The sequence below is a fragment of the Glycine soja genome, chromosome 19 (assembly GCF_004193775.1).
Source record: "Glycine soja cultivar W05 chromosome 19, ASM419377v2, whole genome shotgun sequence".
In the NCBI taxonomy this organism is placed as follows: Eukaryota; Viridiplantae; Streptophyta; class Magnoliopsida; order Fabales; family Fabaceae; genus Glycine; species Glycine soja.
The window spans coordinates 35,916,986-35,930,424 of record NC_041020.1 but is presented as its reverse complement, the minus strand read 5'-3'; the positions used below and the strand labels follow the sequence as shown (position 1 = coordinate 35,930,424).

General features: G+C 31.6%; 1 protein-coding gene across 4 annotated transcripts in view; it reads left to right on the top strand.

Annotated features, from left to right (window-relative positions):
- LOC114398109 (transportin MOS14-like) overlaps nucleotides 1–6,179 on the top strand; it is a 35,891-nt gene extending 29,712 nt beyond the window's left edge. For 3 of the 4 annotated variants that reach the window (XM_028360256.1, XM_028360255.1, XM_028360258.1), the window contains 8 exons: nucleotides 110–195; nucleotides 611–798; nucleotides 873–965; nucleotides 1,298–1,485; nucleotides 1,644–1,755; nucleotides 2,159–2,316; nucleotides 4,641–4,757; nucleotides 5,580–6,179. In XM_028360256.1, the coding sequence (XP_028216057.1) occupies nucleotides 110–195; nucleotides 611–798; nucleotides 873–965; nucleotides 1,298–1,485; nucleotides 1,644–1,755; nucleotides 2,159–2,316; nucleotides 4,641–4,757; nucleotides 5,580–5,804 (1,167 nt within the window). In that variant the 3' untranslated portion in view covers nucleotides 5,805–6,179. The remainder of the gene's footprint in view (nucleotides 1–109; nucleotides 196–610; nucleotides 799–872; nucleotides 966–1,297; nucleotides 1,486–1,643; nucleotides 1,756–2,158; nucleotides 2,317–4,640; nucleotides 4,758–5,579) is intronic. The other variant, XM_028360257.1, reaches the window with a different exon arrangement.
- The last annotated feature ends 7,260 nt before the right edge of the window (nucleotides 6,180–13,439 follow it).

Here is a 13,439-nt window from a genome sequence, read left to right as displayed (position 1 = left end):
CTGCTATAACTTCCTTTTCCATTATAAATTTCTGGATGCATTTGTTTGAGAGCGTTTTCTGTGTAATGTGCTCTTTGAATTGTTGGATCTCATCCTGCTTTTATTTCAGGTTGATCCAGATATCAGCCTTTCTCTTAAACAGAACCCTGCTTCTTATATGCAAGTTTTGAATGCTTCCTCTAGAGGGTTGCACAGGTATGCTGGTGAATAGTCTGGTTTTCTTATTAAATTCATTTTACCAGATGACAGGTTGTTGTCAGGTTTTCTTCTTGGTCATTACATCTTTTTTTCTTAATAAAACTGATTTAGACTTGCTAGCAAGTTTCCAATGTGGAATTTGTATATTCAAAATTATTTCTCTATTAGTCTTTCGTTGACACCTTTTATCTTGACATTATGAAATACCAATCTCACTGTTACAAGTCTTGCTTATGTTTGCTCTACATTTTGCACACAGAATAGGTTGTTAGTTGCAGGATTGTGTTTCTTTAGTTTTTTCCTCGCAATTTGTTACTTGTTCCTTCTTCACTAGTATTGAGTCTTTTTGTATTCAACAGTATAAGTTTGTTGTGGTCATTTCCTTCTCTCATTTATATTCCTTTAAATTCAGAATGGGAACTGTATTCAGTTATCTTCCCATATCCATGGCAACTGAACCTGCTGCAGATGACTCAATACTTTCACTGCTAAGGGTTTTCTGGCCCATCTTGGAGAAAATTTTTGGCTCTGAGCATATGGAGAATGGCAATTTATCCGTAGCAGCTTGCCGAGCTCTTTCACTAGCTGTTCGATCTTCAGGTTTACCCACTTGGACACATTTGTTGACAGTTCATCGGTTCCCCTTGTGATAAATATAGTTTTTTAATGTGCAGGTCAGCATTTTGTGACATTACTGCCCAAGGTGCTGGACTGGCTTTCAACAAATTTTGTTTTATTCCAAAGTCATGAATGCTATATAAGAACCGGTAGGGATTTTTTATGATCTCTCGTTCATTTAATGCCCTATTATGCATATTCCAAGATGCATGTCACTGTACTGGTTGAAGTGATTGTTAAATCTTAATGACTTTGGCAAAGTACTGGTACATGATTAATTTGGAAAGTAAAAAAATTGTGATTATTTTTATCCGGTATTTACATAGGCTTGTATCTTTATGATTGTCAATCAAGAAAGCATTATTTGATGCCATAACAATCTTATTTGTACTTGTTTCCATATTCTGATAATGTTATTGTGCTCCTTCTGGGATGTTGCAGTGAACCTTTACTAATTTCCTGATTCAAACAATATTTTCAGCTTCCATTGTCATTGAAGAATTTGGTCATCTAGAGGAGTACGGACCTTTATTTGTCACTTCGTTTGAAAGATTTACTCATGCAGCTTCTGTAATGGCCCTAACTTCATCCTACATATGTGACCAAGAACCTGACTTAGTGGAGGCCTACACCAATTTTGCTTCTACCTTTATCCGATCCTGTAACAAGGTCTTTCTCATTCTATTTGCCCTATTTCTTTTTTCGGGAGTAGGGATCCAGAGTCTTCAGTGTTGAAGAAACTAGTTTGAATTATTTTATGGTTAGATTTAATTGCTGTTGTAAAAATGAAGTCTGCATATCTTTACCTCATCGATGTTGTATCACAGGATGCTCTATCAGCTTGTGGTTCTCTTCTTGAAGTTTCTATCCAAAAGGCAGCTATATGTTGCACAGCCATGCACCGTGGTGCAGCGCTTGCTGCAATGTCATATTTATCTTGTAAGAAAAATTTATATTGCTTTTGTTGTTGTCGTCTTATTTGTTTTAAATGCAAAACCCTTTTCTTCTGTGGAGGGGGAAGGATACGAAAATTAAACTATTAAAGTATAAAAATATAAGAAACTGAAGAATATCTCATCTATGAAAATCATGTAGCCAAACAAACTTCTGCTATAAATTGCTGCTAAATTCTAGAATAGTGATGTTAATATTTATTTGACTTTGTAGTTGCCTTCTATTTAGATGTACACTTAATTCTATTTTTATGTTTTTACTCTAGTTTTATGAAACTTTGGTGTAATATTGACTGGAGTCATTTGTTTATATTTTTTGTGTTAGATGGTATCTCCTTATTTTACTCATTAATTTTAGTTCATTGACTGTGATTTCTCTTACTCTTCAGGTTTCTTAGATGTGGGTCTTGTCTCTTTGTTAGAATGTATGAATTGTATTACTGAGGGATCATTCAACATCACAGCTATTCATGTCATATCTCACAGTGGTGAGGGTCTTGTATCTAATGTGGTGTATGCTTTACTCGGTGTGTCTGCAATGTCACGGGTAAATCTCTCAACTTTCCTTGTTAGTGAATTTCTTTAATGTTCTCAAGAGCAAATAAATGTCTGTTCATGACTTTGTATAATGAAGTAGAAGCAATAGGAAATATGGTAAACTATGGGAGAAATTGATTCTGCTAGGATGAAGTTTGCCTATTTATTATCCTTAAGAAGTCATTCTCTTGCTGCAACCTTCCCTTTTTTCTTATAATGCATTTTGCATAGAAATGAATCTTTGTTGCCCGCCTTTACATTTTCTATGCAGGACCGTTAGTCAACTAGGGCTTTATCATCTGATTTTTATTAAGGGAAAAATCGAATTTCTTGTAGTTCTTATACGATTCACAAAAGCAAGAATAGGACTAAGCAAAGCAGTTTACATTCGAAAAATAGGTTTTTTGATTCCCATTAGTTGTTGGTAAAAAAAAGGGTTAACTATGTTTTTGGTCCCTAAATTTTTTGATTTTTTTTACTTTTAGTCCCTGAACAAAAAATTGACTAGTTTTAGTCCCTGATGTTTTTGTCTGTCAGTGTTTTTAGTCCTTACAGTTAAATGTTGTTGTTAAGTGATCATGTGACACAAATTTTATTATTATTTAATTACATTTTCTGGCGGTTAGTTTTTTGGCGATTAAAAACCGCTAAAAAATGCTTGGCTAAAGTGTTTTAAAAGGTTTTAAAAATTTTCTGGCAGTTTAAACCTCCAGAAAATGCTTCACATTGTTTATTCTACTTGCATCAGAATATTTGTGGGTATCATCTTCACAACAGGCACCAAAATGCTTCCACTCTTTCTCTCTCTTCAATATCCAAATTGAGAGATATTTTAGTTAAATATTTGTTTTAGTTTCATCATTAGACAATCGAATTTGGTTTTCTAATATATCCAGAGAAATAAATTCCTTATCCATAACTTTTGCCCTATTTAGAAATTCATTGCTCAATTTGTTTCTAATTTCTTCATTAGTATAGCTCTAATAATTAGACAATTCATCATAGAAAAATTTATCTCTTGTGAAGAGATAAAATTGGATTTTGAGAGAGAAAACCCTCTCTACCCCATTGAAAGGAAAAAAAAAAAAATCAAAGACGAAAGATTCAGCGGAAATAGACCCTATTAGTGATTCCCTTTAGCTTCTGAGTACCCTCATGGACTCAGAACTCCCAAGCTTTTGCTGAGATCCACAACGCACAGTCAAAGGAGTGTCATTGGGTTCCCAGATCTGGTGTCGCATTTTTGACTTCGAGATCGAGATGCGAGATTTGGTGTTTCCTAGATCTGGTCCCCAATGAAGTGTAGTGCACGGAGAGAACTGCGGATTGCTCGTCTCCATTTCTTCTATCGGGAGATAAGGTCATTGCATTGGATTCTATGGTTCTCGGCGCGGCCAGCATTTCAAACCCAGATCTGAATTAACGCACAACACAGCAAAAACCCAGATCCGAAACAGAAACGCTCAACAAAAATGAGAGAGGAAGGTCATTGCGTTGAAACAAAAGGGGGGAGGGGGATTGATGCAGCGGTGTTGGTATGGCTACTCCCATGAGCATTTGATGTGGCGCAATTGATGCCCTCAAAGAGCACTATGAGTCGAATAACAAGGAGGGAGTCTTTTGAGATTACTTTGATTAGTCTACCAAGTACTGTTGAATCTGTTGCTTCGTGAAAGGCATTGTTAGGAAAATATTATTTTATTAGGACATGTTAAATAAATATTTTCAGTGTAAATGTGGCTCCAGATATGAGGTTGAAGCCTTGAAGGTGTTAAAAGAGCTTCTGTAATTTCTGGCGGTTTTTAACCATCAGAAAATGTTTTTTAATGATTAATTATTCATTGAGGCATTTTCTGGCAGTTTCTAAACTGCCAGAAAATTAGTCATCAGAAATGTAATTAAATAATAATGAAATTTATGCCACATCCTCACTTAATGGCTAGGACTAAAAACTCTAACGGACAAAAACATCGAGGATTAAGACTGGTCAATTTTTTGTTCAGGGATTAAAAATGAAAATTCGAAAAAGTTCAAGGACCCAAAATATAGTTAACCCCCGCCAAAAAAGATCACATTTGTTTATTTTAGTCATTTTTGCATTATGCTGATTCATCTCACTTGAAAATTGAAATGATAACTCCCATTTCCCTAACGTATTGGTGTCTTTGTATGTTCATAAATAACCCAAAAGTATCTGAAGAGTCAAGTTTTCTTATATTCTCTTTTGCCTATTCCCTCTCCCTAGCTTCATTTGTTTGCTTCAGCATTAATTGTTCTTTTAGGCTTATAGTTTTGATTGATACATGGCTAGAAGACTTGTTTTTTACATGATAGGTTCACAAGTGTGCTACAATTTTGCAACAACTGGCAGCAATTTGCACTTTAACTGAAAGAACAACGTGGAAGGCTATACTTTGCTGGCAAACTCTTCATGGCTGGCTGCACTCAGCGGTCTCTCTCCCATTCCTTTTTGCTTGCATGTTTAGTTATTATGTCACCTTTAAGATTTGTTTGTTTGTTTGACTTTTCCTATATAAAGAAGCCAGCAGTTAGGGTTAGATTTTCTTCTAAATTTCCTATCTCCATGAAACTTAAAACCTGAACTAGATCATCAACAAAGAATTTTTCTCCCCTCGTCATTTATAACAGTTTATATTTTGATTATGATTGGATTGGATGGCATACTCCTTACCGTGTCAACATAAGTTCCTCTTGTCTTCTTTTGATCTGACTTGAATGCTGTGAAATTCTCTAGTGGCATATGGTCAAGATAGCCAGGTGCATCTGGTTGCAGTCAGTTGATTAGGCTATAAACAGTGAGGCATGTGTAGATCAGTTAAGATAAGGCAATATAGTAATTTAATCAGTAAAAGGCTATAGAATGTCGGACATGAGAAAAGTTTTGTTCTGGTCGAACAAGATGTATTGATTTTTTTTGTTTTTTTTTTTTTGGTTTTAAAATACATAGACAAGGGCAGGCAACTGGGGATCAAGATAAGTTAGTATTTTCTAACGGATGCTTGTGTTGATGTGCATGGATACGGAAATGTAGCAATCTGCTCCATGGTTTTGTGCCTGTTATCAGATACATCTTTATTAGTAATTGTAATGTTTTAAAAATTAATGAACAATGTAGGTTGGTTCGTGTGTAGGCTCAATTATGGACTTTACTGTCTATTTTGCCATTATGATCTTATGAGTTTGTGGGTTTCATGTCTTTGCGACCATTGTCTCCCTATTGTGCTTAGTTTGATTGACAATTTAAGTTTTCAGGTTCAGGCTCTTCCTGCTGAATACCTTAGCCATGGAGAAGTAGAGGCCATAGTGCCACTTTGGTCCAAGGCCCTAGCTGATGCAGCCACTGATTATCTTGAGAGCAAGAACTCTGATGGATTAAAGAGCGATTTTGGGCATATGCAAGGGAAGGGTGGCCGAGTTTTAAAACGGCTGGTTCGGGAATTTGCTGATGCTCACCGCAATATTCCAAATGTAACTTGACCACTGGATGAGCATTTTTGTTTAGTAATTAACTGATGCGCTTCCACATGCAGGATCAAGAGTCACGAGGCACCTCTGGTCTTTTCTAACGGTACCTGTATTATTTGTTGTAAATTGTTGAGATATGTATAGATGCGCGTATTGTCAACTGTGATGCCCTATTTAAAATGCCTCACCAATTTCCATTACTATTATTTTTCTGTATTTTTGCCCTCTGTACAGTAGTATATGCCCACAATTTTGGCCCTCAAAAGGTTTAGGATAGATGCTCCCTTTTTATCAAATTGTACAGGATATCCATGAAGGATCATCCGCATATGGAATTATAGTGATTTTGAAGGAAAGTAAATTAATGACATTTATATTCTATAGTCATTTTCGTTGTACCACATGAAACAGATTGAATTACTATAGTAGTTTATTTTGTTAAGCATAATAATTCCGTCAAAAAATAGATAGATGAAACAATAACAACATACTATTTCTTTTTCGTATCATTTAATGTTTAAGGTTAATGTACATGAATTAAGAAATATTTAACAAAATTAAAAATTATTGTTATATTTGAACTAAAATATCTTTATTTAATACCTTAATCTTTGATATTTGTACTACAAGTAGTGAATATTAAATAAAGATATATTTGAAAAAAAATGTATTAATTAGACTTTAAAATCTTAAAATATCAATTATTTTGGAAAAAAAATAGAAAGTTAAAACATAAAAAATATGGGTAGTAATTATTATTGGCAATAATAGTTTTACATACATGTGATGTTTGAAAATTTTTATTTCACTATGCTGAAGTTTACAAAAAATCTTAGAATGTTGTCTACTCGAATTTATATGTGCTGTGAAGTTTATTTCAAATGTTTCATTCACATCCAATGATTTTAATATTATCCATCTTTTTTTTTTTACACAAACAAACTCTTTATTCTATTGTTAGAAGTTTTTCAAACTTGAATTTGTTTACAAGTCAAGTTATTATTAGGTAAAAAAATACTATTAAAAAGGAGATTTTTCCATTTCAATATGAGTTGTACTTTTCCCTGATCTGTGACAATTTTTAAACAAGTTCGTGAACTATGATAAAAAAAAATTCAATTCAATTCTTGAGTTTGTATTTATTTTTTAATTAAGTCCTTGTTGAGGAACACAATTGAAAAAAAAAGTTTAGAAACCTAATTAAAATTAGACAGATAATTGATGAACATTTAAATCAACTTAACCTTTTCTAAAAATAATGAGGCAATTTTTATTAATAATTAAGAATACATTCTTTTAAAAAAAATTTCTTATTGTTTAATCTCTCTCTCTCTCTCTCTCTCTCTCTCTCTCTCTATATATATATATATATATATATATATATATATATATATATATATATATATATATTTACATGAATGGACTAATTTTAAATATATATTTTTTAATTAGTTCTTATAAAATTTTATTTTTTGATTTTAGTCCCATGATTAAAGGATTCCTTGAGTATTGACGTGGCTAATGGTGTATTCCTTCAATTGATTGACATCATGGTTGTTTGTCATATTAACAAATGATTACATAATCACTCGATGATGTCACAAAAAAATGTCTAATCAATAAATGATGATATCATCAAAATTATCAGTTAACCTAATTACATCATCAAGGATTAATTATTTTTATGGACTAAAATTAAAAAGTGATTTATTTTCAAGGACTAACAACATAAATGGATATATTTACAAGAACTAAAAACAAAAAAATAATATAAATACAACAAAAAAGTGGCATGTTTGTGAAAAGATATTTAAGCATTAAGCTAAATTTGTTTGATAAATAAAAATAAATACCTTGAAAAAAAGAGAAATTTGATTGATTAAATTGGAATCTTGTTTAAGTTACATTTTTTTATATTTATACAGTACAATTGACATCAATAATTCTTATATGATTACTACTCACTATTCTCCATTTTAGGAGGCCACTACACTGACAATTTGACTTGAAAAACTGCTTTCAACTGTATCCCATGTTTAGGCTTTGCTTCGTGCTTTGACTTCTAGATTGATCCCAACCGTAGACTACCTTAAGTATATATGTGTTGGGCCCCAATCAGTCATCTATAAAATGACTAAATCAATCCTTAAAATCTTGCATTTATATCTTCGAATTCCATTATCAAAATGCCTTTTGCCTTGGACTCTAAAATCAAGATTACTTTGTCAACAATTAACATTATTAATATTTGGTCAATAGTTGTCAAATTTTAGTTGTTGAATATTTGGTCATCTGTCGTCAACTATCAATTAAGTGTTAATTTAATTTAATGTTTAAATATTCTTTTGTAAACATGCCATTGTTTGTTTTAGTCCATGTACCTTTTTTGTTTTTAGTCCTTGCAAATATGTCATTTTTTGTTTTTAATCCATAAAAATGTTACTTTTTGAATTTAGTCCCAGGAAATATGTCACGTTTTCTTTTAGTTTCAGATGAATTCATCATGACGATGTGATACTTTTGATGAGGACATCATCATTTGCCGACTAGTCATTTTTTATGATGTCATCAAGTGATGATGATATTATCATGACGTCATGGTGACGTTAGGACCATTGAATTTTAAGAATTGTGAGAATGAATTTTAATGGCTGATTTTATTATTCTGTAATGACTCTTTATTATCAAGCAATAATAGGTAATAAGATTAAACATAAATCCTCATAATATATGAGCCACATAATATTTTTCCAACACACTTATCACGTTAGCGTGTCAATGCCACCTCATGAATTAGATGCCATGATGAGAGTTTTTGTTAAAAAATTTACTATTGAGCAATAATAAGACAAATCTAGACCCTCACTTATTTTGATTAGATGTAAATAAATATTAAGTTTCAAAATTGTGTCTGAAACACATACAAACAAAAATATGTTGAGTCTACATCTAATGGATCAGACGATAGTAGACAAATGTTGAGTTTGGATATTTAATGACCAGTTAATGCTTTGTGCTTTTGATATTCTATTTAAGGAATGTTCGATTATTCCTCTTAGGATTTTTCAAAAACATAAAGAAAGAGAGAACTCAAAAGATAAAGCTGCCTACTTCAGCAAAAGACATGCCTAGACTTGTAACAGTGTACTTCACAATACAAAAATTGATTTGCTCTTTGTCGCTAGATTTGGAGTACCATTTAAGAAAGATAATTTGAGTATTTTATTGGTCTATGTTGACAAGTATTTTTTTAATGTTGCAATTAGTACTCCAACACACATCTTCACCAACAGACAAAGGACATATGGAAAAGGTCGTTTAGAGACAACAATTACTTCCTCAGTAAGACTGTAAATACCAAAGTTTTGAAGTGCTGAAGTTACGAATTTTGAACGAGCATATCTCCCTCAAGCCTTCATCTCTTGTAATAGTTTTCTAAGTGATTCAAAAGTTCTCAAAACACTTTGTTTATCCTAAAAGTAATGACTGTGGGCTATATCTTGTATATTCGTCTTTAAGACATTAGCTTAGTTAGTGTACACTTGATCTTAAACAATACTTGGGATATTAGCTTGGCGAAGTTAATGTAAAAACTACTTAGATGAACCTAGGAGTGACTTGTCTAAACAACACTTGTATATTTGTGAAAGATATTGGAAACTTAGTGGGTTGTCAAAAATTGGTCGTAATCTCAGCGTAGAGACAAACCATTGCAAATTCGTGTGTCTTTATTGTCTGCTTATGTTCTTTTAACTAATTTTTGAATTGTAAAGCATGTTCGTAAAAATGGGTTAGAAAAGCCTTTGTGAAAATTATCATCTGTTGTTCCTTTCTAAATTTTCTTCAAAATCGATTGCTTTTAGATGATATGTTGTTTTGTGGAAATTTTATAAAGGGTAAATACTCATTTTCATCCTTGAATTTTTAAGGCACTGACATTTAGGTCCCTAAAAGATGGAAAATTAAAATTTTGTTCCTAAATTTGAAAAAAGTGTAACAAATTAGTCCTACCATTAGTTTTCTGTGTTAACTCAAACAGTTGTGCTTACATGGCCCTCCGATGATGATGTGACAGATGACGGTTGTCACATGTCATCCATGTGGTTGCCACATGTCGTCTACATGATTGCCACATGTCAAAATGTTGATTTTTCAGTTTGGTTTTTGAACTTAGTAACTTGCTATCATTTTAGTCCCTGAACTCAACCACTTACCCACACCTCAAACGTAACATGTACTGTCATTTTGGTCCTTGAAAATTCTTTTAAATTTTCAATTAAGTCTCATGTTACATGAAATTATTAGCATAGACATTATAATTGTTAAGGCAAATCATATTTATGTCTTAAGACGAATTAGAACCCTTATTTATTTTGATTAGATGTAAACAAATACTAAGTTTAAAAATTACGTCTTATGTGCTATCAAAACATGTTTTGCAAAGTATGTGTTTGATGTTTCAGATGATACCAAGATAGAATCATGATCTAATACGACATTAAACATGACATTTAAGACCTCATTTAATACTCTATGTCTAAGATTTATTTTGCAAAGACATTCTCCTATGATCTGTTGAATCCTATGAAGAACAAACAAAGCCAAGTTCTGAAATTTCTCAATCGTCATCAAAAGAAGAGCTTTGTTGCATAGACATCCTCTGACATAAAAGGTAGTGGTTTCCTGCTATAGTGTTCAACACACCAACGATGAAAATTGGTTTCTCAACATGAAGAAGTACGTGCATCGAATGCCCAATGACCATTTTCTTCATATGCGAGCTTAAAAGAGGAAATATGTCTATTTAGAGACAACAAATACTTGATTGAAAGAGACCTATATAAAACAAAAAATTTGAAGATATGAAGTACAATTTGAAGCGCTCATTATTTCATTCTTTGTGTAAAAGTTCTTTGTGTAAATTCTTGTAAAGTTTAAAAAAACTCACAAAACACTTTGTTCTTCTTGAGAGAAAAGACTAAGTGCAGAAATTGTTTATTCGTTTGTAAGATGATATAATGTTAGTCATTGTGTAATCAAACAAACAAATCTTTTTTGTTTATGTTAGAGCCAGCAGTGATTTGGCAGGACAAAAAATACTGGTTGTAACAAGCTTGGGGTAAAGCTTGAGTTAAGGAGCTAGAAGTGACAGTAACAAATACTTGTAACTTGTTGAAGTTAGTAGAACTTGGTTTGCCAAGAACTAGAGGTAGTCTCAGTGGTTGAAATGAACCAATCTATTTTTTTTGTGTCATATTCTTTTTATTTTCTCTTTTGTTATTTGAACTAACCTAGGGTTTGAATTTGATCTTTGCTTTTGAAAAACTCTGTTTGTTTTATAAAGATTCAAAACTATTGTTTGATTTGCTTTGCAAAAGTTTGATATTGGTTTTCTTAAGTCTTAATTCATCAGACGATAATTTTGTTATTTACAAAAAGGTTTTATTTGGTGAAAATCACAATTCAAACCTTCTTTTTGTGATATTTGCCTTTACAATAACAATTGCATATAAGAGGACATGAAAAATGAAAGTGTTAGAACCATTGTTTTATATATCCTTTTGTAGTTTTCACATTGTTGTTCAACGATTGAGTATTAGAAAACATATGACATACTAAATTGAGCATAAAATATTATTAATCCATTATATTCTCAATGGAGAAAGTGTTGGAATTTTCCGTTCCTATTTTCCCGAACAGTTTTTCTGTTGCAATTTTTATTGGAAGTGGGTTTCTGTACATGGTCTATTTTATGTCCACATTCAACCCATGTTGAGCAACATTCAACAACAACCCATGATCTTATCATCCATACCCATATTTTGTTGAGCTTTGTGATGGACAGAGCTCTATAAATAGAATCGGGTGCTCTTAGTTTTGATCACCAAACCTACTCATCTCTTTAGATAAAATACACCATTGAGTTTGAGTGAGTGAGAGTCTAAAAAGCTAAAATTATGAAGGCTTAAAAAGGTTTATAGTAATGGGTGGAGGTAGGTACCTCTGAAAATTATATTTCTTCTCTGCGTCTGTTGTTTGGTCTGAATGTGTTGCTTATGGTTCAGACTAGTATATTTATAAGTTTTTCATATGGTATCAGAGCCTTATTTGCCTCTGCCTTGCTTCTTTTTGGCACTCATGCGTTATTTTTGTCAGATATGGGCGCTCTGTTTTTGAATGTTTTAATTCATATTTAGACTGAAAATCATATTGGAATTGATTTTCATTTTTATCTGTGATTTAAAATGATAATTTTGACTATCTATATGGCTAAAAACCATCGGGTTTTCATTCAGGTCCGTGGGTTGCAACGGGGTGAAAGTGACTTGGCTCAAGGTTGAAGACGATGCATACGACCTTTCATTTTGTTTCATTTCTCTCACCGTTTTGATGCTACGAGCTTTTTTTTTTTGGAATCACTTGTTGCATTTTAGTACGGGCCATGTGACTAATGCTTTTAATAATATTAAAATCATACTCTACATAATTCTCGCTAAAGGCCCATGTTTGCTTTGGCTAGCCCATGTCGCCTTTAAAACAATTTGAAGGTTTAATAATTGTTTGTATATATAGAAAAACAACTTATACATTGCCCAACCATATAAGTTTTATGCGAAATACCTTAATGTCTTTAATTAATAATTGAATACGTACATGTTTTTCTAAATAACTGAATAACATATGCTAAACATTGTCTTCCCTTTTCATATGCCATAATTTTTATTGATGATTATACATATGATAAATAATTAAATTGAATGGTTTAGCACATATATGGTTTTGAATTATTTAGTGCATTTTAATGTGTTTAAATTATTTGTTTATTTAGTTTAATTGTATGTTTGAATTTGATATTTATTTAAGCATGCAATATTAAGTTAAATAATTTAAGCACCTTAAAATTAATCATTAGAGAGCTTACATGTTTTCTTTTTATTAAAGAATGATATGCATATATTGTTTATTTATTTCCTGAATTTTGTATGTATTATTTTATGATTATTGTACATGCAAAATTATGTTAAATAGTATTTATGCAATGTTATTCAACTGTTTGCATTATTGAGAAAAATTATGCAAATATTTAGCTCTTTATTAAGAATTAATTAATGTTAAGTGATTAATATAATTTAATTGATTAGAGAATAGCCACAAAATCTTTAATTGATTAGGTTTATATATATTAAGTGTTAAAATCACATTTAAAACATTAGTTGTGATTAGTCATATGTAATGTAATATAATTTGCCCACAAGAATTTTATTATATTTGTATGACTAATTAGGATAAAATATAAAGTTATATTTCTTAATTTACCCACAAGAATTAAGAAAAAAGAAACATAATTTGATAGTTTTATCATAAGTTTGAATCTAATTGATTAAGACTTTAGCCCACAGACAAGTTTTATGTCACTAGGTTCACAAACTAATACATGTTTTGCATTGGTAAAACATAATATTTTATTTGGTCTCAAATTATGAATAATGAGAATGTATGTTTGAACTTTGCAGTTAATCAATTAGCGAACATTTCTAATATTAAGTGTGATATTCCTAAATTGAAAGGGGACAATTATAAGGTTTGGAGGAAAATAATTCTCCTTCATCTAGGCTGGATGGGTATTGACTATGCCATTAGGAAAAA